The sequence below is a fragment of the Oncorhynchus nerka genome, linkage group LG28 (assembly GCF_034236695.1).
Source record: "Oncorhynchus nerka isolate Pitt River linkage group LG28, Oner_Uvic_2.0, whole genome shotgun sequence".
Classification (NCBI taxonomy): domain Eukaryota; kingdom Metazoa; phylum Chordata; class Actinopteri; order Salmoniformes; family Salmonidae; genus Oncorhynchus; species Oncorhynchus nerka.
The window spans coordinates 84,589,158-84,610,133 of record NC_088423.1 but is presented as its reverse complement, the minus strand read 5'-3'; the positions used below and the strand labels follow the sequence as shown (position 1 = coordinate 84,610,133).

The 20,976-nt window shown below is 39.5% G+C and overlaps 1 protein-coding gene and 1 pseudogene across 5 annotated transcripts; one reads left to right on the top strand and one right to left on the bottom strand.

Moving 5' to 3' along the window:
- Positions 1-1,438: 1,438 nt before the first annotated feature.
- On the bottom strand, positions 1,439-6,315 carry LOC115124596 (insulin gene enhancer protein ISL-3-like). 5 transcript variants are annotated; one of them, XM_065013207.1, is made up of 6 exons: positions 6,153-6,315; positions 5,526-5,715; positions 4,778-5,040; positions 3,329-3,624; positions 2,505-2,672; positions 1,439-2,192 (listed from the first exon to the last, which is right to left on the bottom strand). In XM_065013207.1, exons 1-6 carry the CDS (start codon positions 6,208-6,210, stop codon positions 2,076-2,078), a joined length of 1,092 nt encoding a protein of 363 aa, XP_064869279.1. In that variant the 5' UTR covers positions 6,211-6,315; the 3' UTR covers positions 1,439-2,075. The 5 variants fall into 5 exon arrangements, with proteins under 5 accessions (XP_064869279.1, XP_064869280.1, XP_029509872.2 ...); XM_065013208.1 differs by having other exon boundaries at positions 3,341-3,621; XM_029654012.2 differs by having other exon boundaries at positions 3,341-3,624; positions 6,153-6,298.
- Positions 6,316-10,260: 3,945 nt separating this feature from the next.
- Positions 10,261-19,808, top strand: LOC115124595 (electron transfer flavoprotein subunit alpha, mitochondrial-like; annotated as a pseudogene).
- The last annotated feature ends 1,168 nt before the right edge of the window (positions 19,809-20,976 follow it).

Sequence of the window (20,976 nt, the reverse complement as noted above, 5' to 3'; positions counted from 1 at the left end):
GTTGAATTAGGATAGTGATGTTTAATACATATTAAATTAAATCTACAAGATATAGAGTTTTATTCCTGAGACTACATTGATCCTGTGATATTATGGTCAGACATTAAAATAATAAGTTAGACCCACTTTTAAACGGAATGTATAGCCAACTACAAATGGGATAATTAATAACAGGCTATATATTTAGTCTAAGTCTACTGTATTTTTTTTGTTAATTGTTCCTATTATCTCAATTTATTTGATGAGTGCTAACTAATTATGTCCAGGTAGCCTAGTCTTTGCGTAGCCCGGTTAAAAACACGCAAAGGTACTTGGTTTGAGATGTCATTACTGAGACGTCTGACCCGTGCGTAATAACGCAATTGACTGAGTGGAATGAAAATAAACTGCGGCCAGATTAGGGTGGGTTTACGAGCTGATCTCTCCCCTAAACTAGCTCTTTCCAAAGAGAGAAGTGGGTTTGTTGTGGCTTCATTCAATGTATCGTTTGCAGGTGATGCCAGGCGCAGATAAGAAGCCGCCGATCCTTGCTGGCTGTCTAGACTTGTGACTTAAACAGTGAAACTAGATTGATCACAACACAAATTCGCCCCTAGAAAGTAAATGACCAGAAGCCAATCCACCTTATTTCCAATCTCCCAGCCTCAGAAAAACTATTATGTTAAGCATTAGGTAGGCTGCGCTAAACCTTAAATTGAGGGTGTCTTATTTACTTTAAAAAACATATATTATTGTTCATTCCACATGCAATTTTTAAGCTCCAATGTTTTTTTAAGATAAAATGATGAAATAGCCTGCGTAATAAAACCAACATAATAACATGATAATAAGGATGTCCCCCAAATCAATAGGCCTATCAGAGTAGCCTGATAATAGTCATAACATTCAACATTTATATGCAAATGCTTTCATCAATGGACCCTCAGTATTCGATCATTGACGTTTTAATCCATCCTTTTGTATCGCAATTAAATAGGTCTACTTTTCGCAGTGGTTTTTATACTTAATGCAGGGATAAATAGGGAACTAGAACTTATTCACCTTGTTAGTAGAATTATTATTTTGATAAATTCAGAAATATATTGGTGTTTGATTTGTTGTATATAGGCCTACACCTCTGTGGTTTAGAAGCTCGGGGAACTGGGGGCCTATAAGGTGTGCGTGAAGCATACTCGTTTTGGGAATACCTTTGGTTGAAGGTTTTGATGTCTATAGCTCAAATAACCACTGGTCCACTTGATGAACTGCATGCCACAGGCTGAGTGAGGGAACGGGGGTATAAAGCCTAGTGAGGGAACGGGGGTGTAAGTCTAGTGAGGGAACGAGGGTGTAAGCCTAGTGAGGGAACGGGGGTGTAAAGCCTAGTGAGGGAACGGGGGTGTAAGCATAGTGAGGGAAATTCTACAAGAGTTTATGCAAAGACTGTGCACCTTAGACATTATAAAGATTTAACAGTTTATTTTTGATCAGTTATTACTTCCTTTATGAATCGTTGTCCTGACAATAAATAACAATAACTTACTTTTGTTAGAGAGGCTCAAACAACCTGCCCTTTTCCTATTAAGATCAAATATTTAACAACAAGAATCTGTTTTATATAATCTTCGGAAATCATGCTCCTTTTTAAGACAAACACACGAGTCTATGGACTTGATAACGAAATAAATGTATCAAAAATCACATAAAGAAACCAAGAGACGATATGTTCACAATGAATTGCAGAATGTCCATCTGGTTCGACATCAAATGGCTCCAATGTAATATGGAGGCTGTTTTGTAAATCCATCACGAGAATCTTCTATCTTCTTTCGGTTCATGCAACGAAGTTCGGTTTTTCTTTTGTCACTGATATCCTCAAAACTGCTGAACTGAGTCTTAAAGAAGAAGGGCTTTCGTTCGCGTTGCTTTATAGTGCCGTTAGGTAATTGTTCAACATTTAGAATATGTCATTTTCTCCTCCATGTCCGAAACGACTCCTCTGTCTTTAGGACGCTGTGATGAGCTGGTCACATGCAGGGGACCGGGGACCGGGGCGGGAACATGCTAGGCCTGGGACCGAGGCTGGTGGCTCGGTCTCACGTCTCCACCGGACTGGGTACCATGCTGTTCGGGGTGTCGGGTAAGTGCGATGACAGAGAAGTCACGTCGCTGCCGGATGAGTTTCCCAATGAACCCGATTCCGAGAAAGACACCTGTAATGTGCAAAGACAGTGATGTCAAAATAAATATGTTCTGGCTTTGTTTAGGCTACAAATGTTGCCACTTCTGACGTTGAAAATGGCCATTTAACGTTATTACTTATAACATTTAAATTGATGATATTAAAGTGAAGAAAAAAACTCAGAAAGTGTCGTCATCAAAATTAATGCGTGTGTGTGTGTGTTTACGCGCGTGCGTGCGTTCGTGTGTGAGAGAGAGTTTGAATGTGTGTTCGTGCGTAATTACGCGTACCCACATGTGCACCCACATTAGCATGCAAGTATAGAATGTCTCCTCTATCTTACCAGTTGTTGAAAGGACGGCTGGTCCAGATCACTCTGCAGGGCGAACTCGCTGAGGGCCTTCCAGGGCGGCTGGTAGGTCTGCACCTCCACCGAGTTACCCTGCACCGTGTTGTCGTGCCTGATAGGGCTTCTGGCAACCAGAGGCGTACCTGTGAGCCCCTGTAGACTCTAATACGAGATTAGAATAGGAAATCCAAATTAAATCTACACTTTGGTAGAGTCGAAGAAAATAATCAAATTCCCAGATCAGAATGTCAGCATTTTGTTCTGTAGTCTTTGCTTTCCAATACAGGTCATGCACAATTGAATTCTTGATTAATTATTTATTGGCAGGTTGAATACAGAAAAACAATAATGAAAGAACAGCTAGTGGAAATGACCGGCCTCGGACCAAGGGTTATTCAAGTGTGGCACTGGTCAAATCATTCCAGAGAAACCAATTCTTTGCCTTTAATAAGAGGTAACCATTTGGCCACAAGTGCTTCGTTGCTGACCAACCTAGACTCACGGGTAGACGTAACATAGTAAACGAAAATCTTGGAGCCTTATGATATGATATGTACGTTTGGTATGGTATTAATTTGTGGATGTCTATCATCCATTTCGTATGAAATGTTACGAATTAAAATTCGTATGATATGTTACTAATAGCCATTCTTATATCCCGGATTCTCGTTTACTATGTTTTGTCTAGTCTATGAGACCAGACTGTGCTGACATACCTCAACTATCGCAAAAATGTAAGGATTCAACGATGAACCAAACATAAAGAAAAAGTAGTAGGCTAGTAGAAGTATAAAAAAATCTTTCCGAGATTAACTTACGAATATGCTTACAGTCTTATCACTGTGTTGCTGCTGCTGAAGTTGCTTCATGAGAATAGATCTCTTTTTGTCTTTGCATCTTTTATTCTGGAACCAAACTCGAATAACCCTTGGGCTGAGGCCGGTCATTTCCACCAGTTGTTCCTTCATTAGCGCATCTGGCCGCGGATTGGCGTTGTAGCAGGTCCGTAACGTGTGGAGCTGTTTCTCGTTCAAAACGGTTCGCACTCGTGTTGTCTTCTCTGACTGCTTGTGGACGTGGTTTCGGTGTGGTGCCCGTACTGTCACCGGCTCTGCTGAAGAGAGGCGAAATTATATTTAATAAAAAAGGAAATTAACTAAAGTTTGACTTATATTGTTATTAGTGTCATTGTTATTATTATTATTATTAATTATTATCCCAGGCTATGCAAATACGTTTTTTCCTGGAGTAGGTTATATAGACCGTAAGGTACTCTTATTAATCTAAAATATAACTTATTGAACTTTTGCCATGCGTTATAATATATATAGGGAGAGAGTACGTGTGGATGGAGAGACTGTTATCGTAAATATATATATTTAACCATCCACACGTACTCCATTTGATCTTGGTATTCCCCCCTAAAAATACATCGCCCATATTGAGCAACAATTATGTCTAGGCCCCAATGACAATGTAATTCTAAAAGCATGTAAGCTTTATTGCATTATAGTTCAATAGGCTACAGATTCCCATCCGCGCACTATGACACACTCCTTGTTTATGTCATGCATTACGTTTTTGTTAAATTAAAAAGGCTTAGTCAATTAGGCAACAGAAACGGTGTGTAGGCCTACTCGTTAACATTTCTATCTACTACAATTCTTTCATTTGCACATTAAGAGATTATCTGTAAAATCGTATTTATTGTTACCCAGATGATCCTGATAGGCCTAACGTCAATGAGTAGGGATTAGCCTAATCTTTGAAGTTATTATAGCCTACTGTATTTGTATTATTGGGTCAACACTATTAAATAGTCATGTAAATGAAGCTATCAAAATCCTTAAAAAATCCAACGTCACTTATTTTCAAAATCTATCCATTTTAAAAGCTTGGTTTAAAATGAAATCATATCTCAGTGATTTTCCAAGGAAAAGTTTAAAGGTCAGTCTGATATTGGTCGCCTATTGCCCAATATAGCCTGGTTATTGACATCTTAATGACTCAAAGCTTGCATCTGATTTGTTTTCTGGAGTCTACCGATCGTTATGATCATAAAATTAGGCCTATCGATAATTCTAGGAAATATATTTAGAACTATTATTATCGGGCTATTATTAGGATAATTAATATAACAATGAATATCATCATTCTGATTATCATGATTGCCTCCATATTATTATTGTTGTTGTTCTTCTTCTTCTTCTTTTTATTATTATTATTTCAGAAATCAGTGGTGGTGTTGTTTTGGATGTGCAACTGACCTGCTAAGTGTAGTGATCTGTTGGAGTGGATATGTTCGGGGCTGATTGGGCTTCCGGCGGAGCTCCGCTCCATTAGTAAACTGTGGTCCGCCCGACACAGCAGCTCCTCGTCCCGGAGAGAGAACTCATCCCCCGGCAAGAGCTGCCTGCTACACACAGAACATCTGAAACACTCGATGTGGTACACGTTGTCCCGGGCTCGCATCACCAAATCACTGCTGCTGAATCCCAGGTTACATTTTGCACATTTTATTCCAAATAACCTGCAAGGAATAAATGAAAAAAAATGTATTGAATTAAACAACAACTTCTAACAGCCATTTGATTTGTTGTTACTGCAGTTTTTGTTCCAAGTTTTACATTACTAGGTCTACTTCGAACGTCAGAAACAAGGCTAAGATAAATATTACTGTGCATTGTTTAGCCAGGATCAAAGTATAAAAGCTAACTTGAACGAACTATTTTAATTGTAGAAAAGCCGCTTAATTGTAGGTCAAATGGCCTTTTATGCGTTGAACAACAGATACATTTAGCATGGAATTACGCAGACTGAACACACTTTTTTATAAACCTTCCAAAACAAGGACATTTGTATTTTTAGGCCTAATAAGCATCTGTGATGTAGGTACAAGTCTTGCATGTATATGGATATGCTATATTTTAGTTTGTAGGCTACCTCCTCATTCACACCAACGTTAAAATACGTTCAATCACTAACAAAATATATCCAAAGAATTTCAATCCCTACCTTACATAATCTCTTTTGCAATAGGTTTTTCCGTCCCGTACGAAGCAAGTGCATGTCTCATCCAGGTACTGGTTGCACTCTGCACACTTCAGGCAGGCTGCATGCCACTCCAGGTCCGGGGAAACTCTCAGAATGTACTGGTCATGTATCTGACTTCCACAGCCTACACACATCGCGAATCCGGACTTCTCTGCAGAGAGCACAGACATTGTAACCATTCTTTCCCATGTACACAGTGAATGTGACACCTTAAATCACACTTTTTGAGAGCCACTGGCCTACATGTCACTTCTTCGTCTTAAATGGTCTTATACAGAGCGAAATACTCCCAGTTTCTCACTGTATTACATTCCAATGACTAAAACCTGTTCTGAAATTATGCATAATCGTTTAGAAAGAAATCTAAGATAAAATGAACTATAAACAAGAAAAAGTCCGCATTATGGATAACAAAACAATACCAATACAAATATATTATATTTGCTTTATGCAAATAAATATATGAAACACGATGGTATTTGAATGCGATAACAGAATATGTTTTAATTTCAGAGGCTAGGATTTGTAGGGTAATCTACAACACCGGGAAAAGCGGATAAAAAAAACTTGCAAAAAAATGCCACTTACTTTTGGAATGATCCCCCATATCACCCAAGAAAGAAGAGTTGAAAATAATATCCACCATACAGGAATGATGACGGGATTGCAATAAGATGCAGAAAAGAAGTAAGAAGGAGAAGAAGAGGAGAAAGGAGGGAGGTGAGTAGCCTGTGCCTGGCTGTCTGATAACTTCAGTTCGGACTGTGGGACGGCCCCGGGAAGAGGCGCTGCAGTGTCCCACACACTCTCTGACGTCACGCGTAGAACTGGACATCCATTCGTCCCACATAACATATTCCCACTGTCATATCAAGTCTCGCTAGAGATTTTAAAGAATTAAGTAGTTCGAAAATGTTTATTTATTTTGAAACAGTTGGTTATTTGTTAGAATGCAATAGGTCATTCTAATGTAATTTTGGGGCTTGGATATTTGCCTGCGTTTATGGTGAGCTTCTTTGGTTGATGTATTATTTCCTGACAATTACTGCTAATTATTTAAAATCTGTACACTTTTATTAGGCATACATTGGAATTGGAATTAGCAGGAGTAAGCAGTAAATTGCATGTTTTTCCTGGGACAGAGGAGAATGCACAGAGACAACCCGTCATGACACCTGACACCATGTGAATCAGTACATCCATCTACTCGAGAACAACAAGGACACCTACTGGAGGAACATTAGAAGTACAATTTTACTGCTTCATGCCAGGACAGGAGAGCAGCGCAGTGAGCCACTAGACTGTTACCTGTTTTTTAGTTATACATAAAATAAAGTGTATCCATAAAGTTTCTGTATTGAATTTGTTCTATTTCATATATCAAATTAATAAAATGTAGGTAGGTTCCTTTCATTGTCTCGGAATTTTGGAGTACAGGGCTCTCATTATATAATTTTACATCAGCTTGTATTTTTCCAATTAAATATAAATGTTTATGTCATGGAATAAATATATGTCTATGGATGGAATGGAATGCTTACACCATGTATGTTATAGCCTACAGTACATGCATTCTCAAATCCCCTAAAAGGGCCTTTGAATTCATAATGAAATGGATTAGATAGGGCTATTTCCTGAGTTCACTGTTTAAAGTGAAAGAAACGCGAAGAGATCAGAATACATACATTGTTCTCGCGAGATTCAAGAGTGGAGAATTAACTGATGCCTCTCAGCTGCCTGTTTATATTGTCATGAAACAGGCAGGGAGCAGGTCTCGAACCATCGACCATCGAGCCCGAGGTCCGGCGCGCTATCGACTGTGCCGCAAAAGCGTGCTCGTGCGGCACAGTCGATTTCCGCGCTTATAAACCCAGGGTCGTTACAATATCAAGACAAATAGGTAGCAAAAATTTAGCCTTCTACCGTTTCAGATTGCCACCAACGTCTAGTTGGCTAGTCTGACTGAAGTCTGTCTTGAGGTCAGTTCAGGACATGGCATGTCGACAACATACTTTCACTCTAATTTGCAACTGCACTGTTAGCTACATACATTGTAGCTATTAACGGTTATCGTGTCTGAGTAGATGGAGCATGAAACTGATCCACATTTTGGCAACATAACTAACTACAGTACAGTGTGTCACCTGACTTGTGATTTTGTTATCTTGGAGGACAAAACACACAGTTGACCTGACATGGCTAAAGCCTTCCCTTTGGTGTTGGACAAACGTATTACATATTGCCTTTATTCCCTGTCGTGCACAGTGTGTTTTATATTGACCATTGTACACACTACTGTTTACACTGTTCATTTGATAGAGCCAGTCTGATAATGTGCCCAAAAACTATGCCAGCTGTCTAGTTTATCATTCAAGGCCAAAATACCAAAATAGTAGTTATTGACAATCAGAAATGTCAATTCAATGGCCTAAACTAAGTCTTATTTTTAAAGCAGTTTCATTATGGAGATTGGTAGTGTTCTCTCCTGCAGCCCTGTCTGGTACAGAGGTTTCAGAGTACTCTGGTAATAGCAGAGCACAACAACAACCCGCTCAAAGCCATCACACTGAACGTCATTACTGCTGCCTGCAAGGTGGGAGGAGAGGTCACCTGCCTGGTGGCTGGAACCAACTGTGCCAAGGTAGGACTGTCACGGCAATGCCCCACAGAGGTGGAAACCCCTCTTATCTGGAGAGCTACCAGTGTGCATGCATTTTTTTTAAATGTACCTTTATTTTACCAGGTTGGTCTCATTGAGATTAAACATCTCTGCAAGAGAGACCAAATTTTGACCAAATTTTGCTTCAACCCTACACTAATGCACCTAATTCAGCTAGACTAATTGTGATTCTGGTGGGTAGAATCAGGTGTGTTTCAGGAAGGCTTGCGCAATAGCCCAGCTCTGCTGGAGGATGGTTGGCTACTCCTGCCATAACAGCTGTTCAGTCACACATCAATGGAAGTTATGTTTTAATGTGGTATTTCATACCTATGTCACACTTGTGCAGTACAATGTAGCTCTTTCATGATATACAGCTGGCTGATATGGTTAACTGTTTATTTCTGTGTTGGATTCTTCTTTAGCAGGTTGCAGACCAGATCAGTAAAGTCCATGGGGTCAATAAGATTCTAGTGGCTCAACATGACTGCTACAAAGGACTGTTACCATTCTGGGATGGGATAATTTTGTTACGTTCTGAGGTCTGTGTGGATATGCTTAGTTCAAATACAGATGCCGGAGATGTTTAGATGATATTTCCTGTTGGAATGATGGAATGGCATGATACTTCCTTTTGGTCTAAATATGTACTTTAACCCTGGTCCTCTTTTCTCCATACAGAGGAATTGACTCCTTTGATTCTTGCTTCCCAGAAGCAGTTCAACTTCACACACATCTGTGCAGGAGCTTCTGCTTTTGGGAAGGTGAGTTACTGACTGTAACACAACAGTGTTCACATGTCTGCATTTCCCCCATGTTATTCATAGCTATATAATGATCAAATCCTTCCTTATCATGGGAAGTTTATTATGTATCCAGACATGCATGAATTATAGTGCATTTTATCATCATAGCAACATCTAGTTGATCTGATTTACCATTTTTAAACATTATGCTTTAATGCTTCTGAAAGTTGTTTTTTTCCTTCCAATTTTACCCAGTAAGTGTAGTACTACCCCTCAATTACTACCCCAGTAATCTGTCATTCTGCAATAGAACTGTCAACTTGCTGATCTAATGGCATTTCTATTGAATTAGGATGCATTAAACAATATCTTATGTATTGTAATCCAACTCATATTGACTGAGGCTGGGTTGTCTGGTCTCGATTTCCCTGAGTAGATGAATGTGTTTTAGATGATGCATCCTAATACTGTCTGGTATTTGATTGAATTTATTTTACTAAAAACATCATCAGCAATCATTTGTCAAAGATGACTTTGAATTCCATTGTCCATCATTGGGCTAAACTTCACACAGTTTTGTATTTGAGTCTCCGTAGCCCAAGCTAGTTTTATCCAACTCACAGAGGGCAGTTTGTATCCGTCATGGTACTATAGCATTATTGACATCATCTACTTTAAACTGTTTCTGTAGGGACACATTATTTGTAATAGGTTCAATTTGGTCTTTATTGTACCAAACTTTGCCAAGTCCTTAAAATGTTGACAAACATTCCCATTTTAAAACTATCAACCTCCCCATCACCTCTCTGTGTCCTGAGAGATCCACAGGGTGATATGGTTGAATTAAAGAATATCATCTCAATACTGTATTATGCTCAACAGAATCTCCTTCCCAGAGTGTCAGCCAAGCTGGATGTTGTAACTCTCTCTGACATCATCGAGGTCAAATCTCAAGACACCGTCGTTAGAACCATTTACGCTGGTGAGATTCCTGTTGCAATATCTTTTATAATTAACAACTATTCCATTAAGGTATAAAATGACCCAAAATATTTTGTAAGCACACTAATTATTATGCATTACAACATAGTTTCTTATCGCTGTAGGCCTGTTCTTAGCACAACATATAATACATACGTAAGCAGCAGAATAAATGATTAGATAGATTTCAGTATTGGTGTAGTGCTCTGCTAATGGGCTGGGGTCAGGGGTTAAATGGAGATGATTGTTCTATATTCATTAGTAAAGTGATGAGGCTATAGTAGTTCATGTTGTTGTTTCTGACCTCTTAATGACTACAGACATCCACCCTGGTCATCCCAGCTGTCAGTCTGAAAGCCTAAAAGCCTCCCTGAAGAAGAATAAGCTCAGATCATATTTTGATTGGGCACATTATAATCATAAAATATAGATGGGTCTGATTAAAATTATCCACTTAAACTTTGGCAAGAGCCTGACTCTTCCTGGTTGGAAATTCAGTGTTTTTTTTGTTTTTTAACAATTTTGCTGCGGCCTTTTTGCCAGACAAAGGTCTTACACTTGGATGTTTTGGTGTTGTCAGACAGTCCAATTAGTAATACACAATGCATATGCCAGGAACCGCCCTAGCTTCATACAATGCATTTTCTTACAATGCAAATAATTACAATGCAAGTCTGTTCTTTCTTGTTTTTAATTATTACTGGGAACATTTGTCATTGTATTTTTTAGAATTGCCTGAATTGCATCGCATGTAAAACAGACAATGGCATTTATCAGAGAATAACCAACAATGCAAAAGCTTAATTGAATCACCAAATTCTTCTAAATACTTTTTCTTATTGCGTTTTTTTGCTCTAAGAATATATTCCAATATAACCAAGCAAACACATTGCATGTGGTGTTACTGTACGTGGTGTCTGTACTACAGGTAATGACCTGGCCACAGTGAAGTGCAATGAGAAAGTCCAGGTGTTCACAGTGAGGGGGACTTCCTTTGAACCTGCTGCTGTGGAGGGAGGCAGTGCTGCTACTGAACAGGGTACAGTACTCTTCCATGACACTGTTGACAGCAGCGCCACTCAGTAACCTTTCTCTGTCTCTCATCATAACAGTAATGTTTTCAATGCTCCCGAGCAGCATATTCAGATTCTAGTGTAAAGAATAGTTTGCACATTTAATTTGACTGCGTTTTGAGATAGATTTTTAGTTATGTCTGTCCGTTCTGTTGCAGTTGCCTCAACCTCTCCTGCGGGGATGTCAGAATGACTTAAGCAGAGCCTGACCAAGAGCGATTGACCAGAGATCACTAGTGCCAAAGTGGTAGTGTCCGCAGGTAAGGGCTTAGCTTTACACTGTCTGACTGCTTCAGCCAACGTGTCATTCACATTCCCTGGCCTCTCATTCTGTTAGGTCATTGTGACCAAGCACTTGATTTCTTTGTCCCATTAGGACGAGGGCTGAAGAGCGGTGAGAACATCAAACTGCTGTACAACCTCGCTGACAAAATGGGTGCTGCAGGTATAAATAACCATGTGTGTGTGTACATCAGAGAGAAGGAGAGAGATAATCTTTGAGAGTGAGTGGGTGCATGTGTGTGTACATCAGAGAGAAGGAGAGAGAGAATCTTTGAGAGTGAGTGGGTGCATGTGTGTGTACATCAGAGAGAAGGAGAGAGAGAATCTTTGAGAGTGAGTGGGTGCATGTGTGTGTACATCAGAGAGAAGGAGAAAGAGAATCTTTGAGAGTGAGTGGGTGCATGTGTGTGTACATCAGAGAGAAGGAGAGAGAGACTCTTTGAGAGTGAGTGGGTGCATGTGTGTGTACATCCGAGAGAAGGAGAGAGAGAATCTTTGAGAGTGAGTGGGTGCATGTGTGTGTACATCAGAGAGAAGGAGAGAGAGAATCTTTGAGAGTGAGTGGGTGCATGTGTGTGTACATCAGAGAGAAGGAGAGAGAGACTCTTTGAGAGTGAGTGGGTGCATGTGTGTGTACATCAGAGAGAAGGAGAGAGAGAATCTTTGAGAGTGAGTGGGTGCATGTGTGTGTACATCAGAGAGAAGGAGAGATAGACTCTTTGAGAGTGAGTGGGTGCATGTGTGTGTACATCAGAGAGAAGGAGAGAGAGACTCTTTGAGAGTGAGTGGGTGCATGTGTGTGTACATCAGAGAGAAGGAGAGAGACTCTTTGAGAGTGAGTGGGTGCATGTGTGTGTACATCAGAGAGAAGGAGAGAGAGACTCTTTGAGAGTGAGTGGGTGCATGTGTGTACATCAGAGAGAAGGAGAGAGAGACTCTTTGAGAGTGAGTGGGTGCATGTGTGTGTACATCAGAGAGAAGGAGAGAGAGACTCTTTGAGAGTGAGTGGGTGCATGTGTGTGTACATCAGAGAGAAGGAGAGAGAGACTCTTTGAGAGTGAGTGGGTGCATGTGTGAGGGACAGTGGAAAGAGTGAGAGGTCAGTTGTCTGTGTGTAACTGCGTGGTATGATCATGTGTATTAATAAACTGCTGTATGTTGTGAATGCAGTGGGGGCTTCCAGAGCTGCTGTGGATGCTGGCTATGTCCCCAATGACATGCAGGTCGGCCAGACTGGCAAGATTGTAGCACCTGTAAGTGATACAACACACACCCTTTTATTGTCACTGTGTCACAGCAGAAACCAACATACAATATTTCTTAGTGAGCAACCTGACAAGAAAATAATAACATAACTTTAATAAATTGTATATGATTATGTTTCAGTTTTTCAGCATCACACTATCATATTAAATGTTCTGTAAAATTATATTTTAATTTAGTTATTTTGGATTACAAATGTAATTATGTTTGGTCTTGTTGAATGACATTAATTGAACTGTATGTGCACTTTTGCTGACCTTCATTAGCCTACAGTTCATTCAGAAAGTATTCAGACCCCTTGACTTTTTTCACATTTTGTTACAGCCTTATTCTAAAATTGAATAAATAGTTTTTTTCCCCCTCAATCTACACACAATACCCCATAATGACAAAGCAAAAACAGGGTTTTAGACAGTTTTGCAACTGTATATACACTACCGTTCAAAAGTTTGGGGTCACCTAGAAATGTCCTTGTTTTTGAAAGAAAATCACTTTTTTGTCCATTAGAATAACATAAAATTGATCAGAAATACAGTGTAGACATGGTTAATGTTGTAAATTACTATTGTAGCTGGAAACGGCAGATTGAAATGGAATATCTACATAGGCGTACTGAGGCCCATTATCAGCAACCATCACTCCTGTGTTCCAAAGGCACGTTCTGTTAGCTAATCCAAGTGTATAATTTTAAAAGGCTAATTGATCATTAGAAAACCCTTTTGCAATTGTTAGCACAGCTGAAAACTGTCGTGCTGACTAAAGAAGCAATAAAACTGGCCTTCATTAGACTAGTTGAGTATCTGGAGCATCAGCATTTGTGGGTTCGATTACAGGCTTAAAATGCCCAGAAACAAAGAACCTTCTTCTGAAACTTGTCAGTCTATTCTTGTTCTGAGAAATGAAGTCTATTCTATGCGAGAAATTGCTAAGAAACTGAAGATCTGGTACAGCGCTGTGTACTACTCCCTTCACAGAACAGCGCAAAAGGGCTCCAACCAGGATAGAAAGAGGAGTTGGAGGCCCCAGTGCACCACTGAGCAAGAGGACAAGTGCATTAGTGTCTAGTTTGAGAAACAGACGCCTCACAAGTCCTCAACTGGCAGCTTCATTAAATAGTACCCGCAGCACACCAGTCTCAATGTCAACAGTGAAGAGGCGACTCCGGGATGCTGGCCTTCTAGGCAGAGTTCCTCTGTCCAGTGTCTGTTCTTCTGCCCATATTAATCTTTTCTTTTTATTGGCCAGTCTGAGGTATGGCTTTTTCTTTGCAACTCTGCCTAGAAGGCCAGCATCCCGGAGTCGTCTCTTCACAGTTGACGTTGAGACTGTTTTGTGGGTACTATTTAATGAAGCTGCGATGGCATGATGGTTGCTGATAATGGGCCTCTGTACGCCTATTCCATTTCAAATCTAGTCATTTACAACAATAGTCATTTACAACATTAACTACACTGTATTTCTGATCAATTTTATGTTATTTCAATGGACAAATAATGTGCTTTTCATTCAAAAACAAGAATTTGTAAGTAACCTCAAACTTTTGAATGGTAATGTATGCTAAACTTTTTTATATATCACATTTACTCAGTACTTTGAAGCACCTTTGGCAGCGATTGCAGCGTCGAGTCATCTTGGGTATGACGCTACAAGCTTGGCGCACCTGTATTTTGGGCGTTTCTCCCATTCTTCTCTGGAGCAGGTTTTCATCAAGGATCTCTTAGTAATTTTCTCCGGTCGTCTTTTCCTCGATCCTGACTAGTCTCCCAGTCCCTGCTGCTGAAAAACATCCCCACACCATGATGCAGCTACCACCGTGCTTCACCGTCGGGATGGTGCCAGGTTTCCTCCAGACGTGACGCTTGGCATTCAGGCCAAAGAGTTCAATCTTGGTTTCATCAGATCAGAGAATCTTGTTTTTCATGGTCTGAGAGTTTTTAGGTGACTTTTGGAAAACTCCAAGGTAGCTGTCATGTGCCTTTTACTGAGGAGTGGCTTCAGTCTGGCCACTACCATAAAGGCCTGATTGTTGGAGTGCTGCAGAGATGGTTGTCCTTCTGGAAGGTTCTCCCATCTCAACAGAGGAACTCTGCAGCTCTGTGAGAGTGACCATCAGGTTCTTGTTCACCTCCCTGACCAAGGCTCTTCTCCCCTGATTGCTCAGTTTGGCCGAGCGGCCAGTTCTAGGAAGGGTCTTGGTGGCTACAAACTTCTTCCATTTAAGAATGATGGAAGCCATTGTGTTCTTGGGGACCTTCAATGCTGCAGACATTTTTTGGTACCCTTCCCCAGATCTGTGCCTCGACACAATCCTGTCTCGGAGCTCTACGAACAATTCCTTAGGCCTCATGGCTTGGTTTTTGCTCTGACATGCACTTTCAACTGTGGGACCTTGTATAGACAGGTATGTGCCTTTCCAAATCATGTCAAATCAATTGAATGTACCACAGCTGGACCCCAATCAATTGTAGAAACATCTCAAGGGTGATCAATGGAAACAGGAGCTCAATTTCGAGTCTCATAGCAAAGGGTCTGAATACTTATGTAAATAAGATATTTCTGTTTTTTGTTTTTTTGAAATATGCAAACATTTCTAAAAACCTGTTTTCGCTTTGTCATTATGGGGTATTGTGCGTAGATGAGGAAATTTAAAATAATATATTTTTAAAATTCAATTTTAGAATAAGTCTAACATAACAAAATGTGGAAGAAATCAAGGGGTCTGAATACTTTCTGAATGCACTGTATTTTCTCGATCTTGATGTTCCAAGATGGCCTATCTGTCCCCTACATTCAATTGTGTGTACAGTGTGTTAGTTAGCAGATTTGTGTGGATTGGGGTGTGTGTGTGTGCCAAGACTCTGCTGAGGCTGTGTATGTTTTGGCAAAGCCAACAAGCCACAAGACAGACCCTCACAGCAAAGGGAATTATCCTTAGTCGAGTTGCATATTCCAGTTTTCAGGAATACAGCTATTTTCAACCTAGCTTCCTTTTCCGCTGAAAACCGAATGTGGGAACTCCGCTCAGGCGCTTCTCTTATGCCTGCTACATCAGGTTAAAGGGAATTAATACAGGCAAGCACACACTTGTTATCCAAAACAATACAAACAAAATCACAATGTGTGACAATACTCTCTATTGTGACATTATTTTAAATTGAATAAGCTTAAAAAGGCTAAATTGGTCATTTGGCTCGCGACAGGGATATCCCAGCTGTCATCAGACCCACATTAGGGCCGTCTGAAGCGGCTGTAATGTAGTTAATGGCTGATTTTTAAGGTCTTAAATGATTTACCAGTCCCATTAGGAAGGAGACTTAAGTGCTGTGAGTCCACCCTGCCCCTCAAAATGGACAACTCTGCCAATATTGTTGTTTCCTGTTTACATTGTGTACAATCACAGAAGGCTATGATATGCAACATCCTAAACCAGTAACCATTCATTGCTTGTGTATTGCAATTAATATTCAAAACAAATCAGGTCACTGGAAATATAATTGATGTAATCAAATGTAATATACTATTTACAGTAATATTATATATACAGTACCAGTCAAGTTTGGACTCACTTACTCATTCAAGGGGTTTTCTTTATTTTTTACATTGTAGAATAATAGTGAAGACACAAACTATGAAATAACAAATATGGAATCATGTAGTAAACAAAAAAGTGTTAAACAAATCAAAATATATTTGAGATTCTTCAAAGTAGCTGTCCTTTGCCTTGATGGCAGCTTTGCACATTTGGCATGCACTCAACCAGCTTCATGAGGTAGACACCTGGAATGCATTTCAATTAACAGGTGTGCCTTGTTAATTTGTGGAATTTCTTTCCTTAATGCGTTTGAGCCAATCCGTTGTGACAATGTAGGGGTGGTATACAGAAGATAGCCCTATTTGGTAAAAGTCCATATTATGGCATGAACAGCTCAAATAACCAAAGAGGAAACAATATTCCATCATTATTTTAAGACATGAAGGTCAGTTAGTGCAGTCACAAAAACCATCAAGCGCTATGAATAAACTGGCTCTCATGAGGACCGCCAGAGGGAAGGAAGACCCAGAGTTACCTCTGCTGCAGAGGATAAATTCATTAGAGTTAACTGGACCGCCACATGAAAGGAAGACCCAGAGTTACCTCTGCTGCAGAGGATAAATTCATTAGAGTTAACTGGACCGCCACATGAAAGGAAGACCCAGAGTTACCTCTGCTGCAGAGGATAAATTCATTAGAGTTAACTGGACCGCCACATGAAAGGAAGACCCAGAGTTACCTCTGCTGCAGAGGATAAGTTCATTAGAGTTAACTGGACCGCCACATGTTACTACATGATTCCATGTGTGTTATTTCATAGTTTTGATGTCTTCAGTATTATTCTACAATGTAGAAAAGTGTCAGGTGTCTGCACTTTTGACTGGTACTGTATATATTTAAAGTTGTATGTATATTTCCTACACAGCAAGCAGTGTCTATGTCTACTAATTCTACCTCCTAAGTCTCCATTATTCCATGACAAGCCTTCAGAAATGCTCTGACCCCCCCCACACACACACACACACACAAAGAAATCACATCTTTCCTCATGCCAGTCTGAGAGGGGAACCATGTTGTGGATTTATAATTTATCATTCTTCAGAGGTGATGCAGTATTCACATGATAATTAGGATACATTTTTGATTGCTGCCTGCGGGCATTTCTGCATTGTTGGCTTCAGGAACCTGGGCCATTATGACCTTATTAGTGTAACTGTCAGTGGCCTGTTTTAGTTTACACATGCGTTGTCGTGTATTTTATTATGAACTGCACTCATCATGATAAAACTTATTAGTGGCTTTTACAAGACGCCGTGTCACTTAAATGAGGAGAGAAACACCTCCGCTTGACTCAATGTATCAGTCAAAACAACGCTGGCAAAATTAATGTTTTCAATTACTGTATTCTTGTTAATTACTTACAAAGACTAAGTATTTTACTTGAAATGGGATACAATAACAATTGATTAAAATAATGACACAATTGTTTCAGGTTTTGTCATAAGGAACAAATATTTAAAGATTTATCATATAAGGCTATTGTTAAGTGAGAGCACTGTATAGGCATTGGTGGTTTCTGAATGATGCAGGTTGATATAGTCTTTTACTTATGATTTTAGAGGACTTAAGTAATCATTTCAAGTGATAACTTTTATAATTTTCTCATTATCTTCACAAGCATTGTCACACATAGGCCAACAGTACAAATATAACAAAATAAAGACTTCTAGTGGGACCACTTTTACTGTTTTTTCATATGCTTTTCAAGGCATTGAATATCATAGATTCTTCTGTCAAACCAGTTATAGGACTCAGTCCTGAGATACCACCGAGCCAGTCTAACAGTATTTAGTATCGTTAGCCAACCTGTTGTCCTTTGTTGTCTGTTTGCACACAGCAGCATCCCGTGATCACCTGGTTGATTAACTCAGTTGTGTCACAATCTGGCTGTGTGTACAGGAGCTTGTGTTCTCACACCTGAGGGGAGCTGTGCTGTGTGAACCACTGGGTTTCAGCAGCACTTTGGGGGATTTTATTAACAGGCCAGCGAGTGCACCAAGTCCCTGCCCTGCTGCCAAGGCTCACAGCAGCTGTGGAGAGACCAAACGCCAGACAGGCAAGCATACAGACAGGCAGAAGAGGAGGGAAAAACTGACCAAGCTTGGCAAATCATCTGGCCATTCTCCTCCTCTCCCTACATATACTTTAAAAACATCCAGGGCTAAATGACCCCCCCAAGTCTAGCAGTTTGTAGTGGAAAACTTTCAAAAAGCTGTTTATACCCAGCTGGGGACCTACTTGGAGGCTAACCGGGAGAAGCTTTTCTATTTTTTATTTTCTCTCTCCCAGTCTGGGGGGAAAAAAGGCCTCTGGATTGACAGTGCCTTTCATACTGTATTATCCGGCCTGGCTTTTAACTCCGGGAGAACTGTGTTCACAAATTGATGCTCTGTTCCTCTGGGGCTGCAGCTGAAACATTAAATCCTACTGAAATATTCATATGTGAGTGCATTTAGCTGAAAGCAATTGATGTGCTGCTCCCTGGAGAATGGATGGTAATGTTGCAGCCAGGGGCCCAGGCCCCCACACACTGGCTGTCAGACACCCTAAAGGACCACACTCTGGTCAGAGCCATTGAGATGTATGGTCAGGAATTGACTGCCTACCGGGTCAGAGTATGGTGTAAATGGTTCCGGGGGATTGGGGTTCAGTTTGTGGTTCTGGTGTTGGTCACTTATGGTCACTGCAACTACTGGTTAGGAGAGCCTATCTCGTAAGGCTGTGGTCATAGGGATTCTCTGATGGCCATGCTGTGTATGTATGTGTGAAAACACGCATCATCTTCTCATTTTAAGTTGTTGAAAAGTAATGGTTAAATCAATAGTCTTACATATTATATTGTGGCCAAACCTTTTCATTCATTTGGTTGAGACTTATATATTTTTTGTTCTCCCTACAATAACTCTGTTTATTAAAACTTGAAAGCTGATTTATTTTATTTATTTATGTCTATGTAGTATTATTGCAATAATATACATTTTTCGTTATATGAATTACATTTTTGATCAAATGGCCAGTCAGTATATAATAATGTATTGTGTTTTATTTCCAGGAACTCTACATCGCAGTGGGCATCTCTGGAGCTATTCAGCACCTGGCTGGGATGAAGAACAGCAAGGCACACCACATCACACACATCAAACTAAGCAGTCTAAATAAGCTAGTGGTATTATTGTGGTATATCTGTGTTATTACTTGTGGATAATACTTTTCATTTAAACAAATGTAAATAGATTTGTTCTACTGATGAAAAAAATATATATATTTATATATTTGAGGATGCAAGATGTTCTGAATTTTTCTAGTACTTTCTAATACAGGATGTGTTTTATACAGCAAGATATTTTTGAAGCAAGTTGTGCTTTTTAAAACATTGTTTTTTGCTGATTCTTGCTGTCGCAAGTCATGCATAAGTACGTATAGTTATAGGGCTTGTGCGTCTGATTGCTAAATTAACTGTGGTGTTGATTTATTTGATTAAATTCTTCTGAGCTCTTTGTGATGTAGCGCCTTGTCACCAGGAGAGTGATAAATACGTCTCACCCTCATGTTTATCACAATTTCATGTAGCTAAGCTTATTCTACCGCCTTTTATGGAATTTGCACTAGTGATGGATTAACAAGTAAAGATATACATACAGTAAAACAATGGGGATACTGATTAAATGTCATATTGATTTAAAATAAATTGTATTAATGTTAAAAAGTGTTAATTAATTTTTAAAAAAACATTTACAACTCTTTGAAACTGTTTTTTAAAATGTTTATCATCCATTCAAATAATTAGTCCAGTTAACACTGTTACTGTATAGGCTGATTTGAAAAAGCCAAAATGGGTGTGCTACAACTGCAGCAATTTACCTCATTAATAGTATTACAGCAATTCACTCTTTCAGACTGTCAATATATGAGGAGGATTTGAATGAACTCGGTCAGAGTACAATTTCTTATTTGTATTCCTCTTTTTTCGCTGTAGTTGACCCACTTTTACAACAAGTGGAGGGCAGAATACGTCTGTCCCTGGAAGAGAACTGTTTTATGTAAATGTAAAATGGAGAAACTCTTTCGTAGCCATGACAACAGTCTCCTGAGTGGATTTCTTCCACCAAGGCGAGCTATCTGCTCCGGGATCCCATGCACTTAAGAAGTGTTTTCAAAGGGAACCTGAAGAAGCTTTTTAAAGAATGATGTATAATTTATTTGTATTTTCTCTCTTGCTTCTTAAGAGGAGAGTAGAGTGTGTGGGATGTGTTCTGAATGTGTCAGACCACAGTATTATGTACTATTATGCAGCCATAGTCCCATATCTATTTGTTTTGTATGAAATTTACTCTGCTTCTACGTATTTCCAGTCGCTTGATGTCATGGAGCTGTTTTCAAAATCACCTTCATCCACTTAAAAAACACATTCATATGTGACATCACTTAAGTGCAGCTCATTTGGGTTTGTATGTTTGCTGCTTTAACAATCTATACAATATGTCATGAAAGCATAGTGTGTGTGTGTATAAATAACATGAGAGAGTAGTAAGGGATGGTAATACAACTTTATTTTGTTCTTTTTCTTTATTACTTAATTTTGATTCTCATCATAGTGACTGATATTGTCCTAATGCCGGATGCTGACTCACTGCTTTAGGATGTGGATCAACAGTTTACATAGCAATGTATCTTTAATTTATGATTTAAGTGTTTGGTTTAGCCTCCATTAAAACTCTGAGGCAATCCATGTACAGTATGCACACCGCTTTGCATTTCCATTCAGAGGACAGGTTAGTACATGTACTGAGACCAACTGTGACACGTGTTTTATTTC

Excerpts from the sequence above, each read along its gene's own strand:
- LOC115124596 (XM_065013207.1), bottom strand. The coding sequence starts at position 6,210 with ATGGTGGATATTATTTTCAACTCTTCTTTCTTGGGTGATATGGGGGAT. Across the intron at positions 3,625-4,777 it reads CAGATCACTACACTTAGCAG|CAGAGCCGGTGACAGTACGG; the intron begins GTCAGTTGCACA and ends GCCTCTCTTCAG. Across the intron at positions 2,673-3,328 it reads ATAAGACTGTAAGCATATTC|AGTCTACAGGGGCTCACAGG; the intron begins GTAAGTTAATCT and ends ATCTCGTATTAG.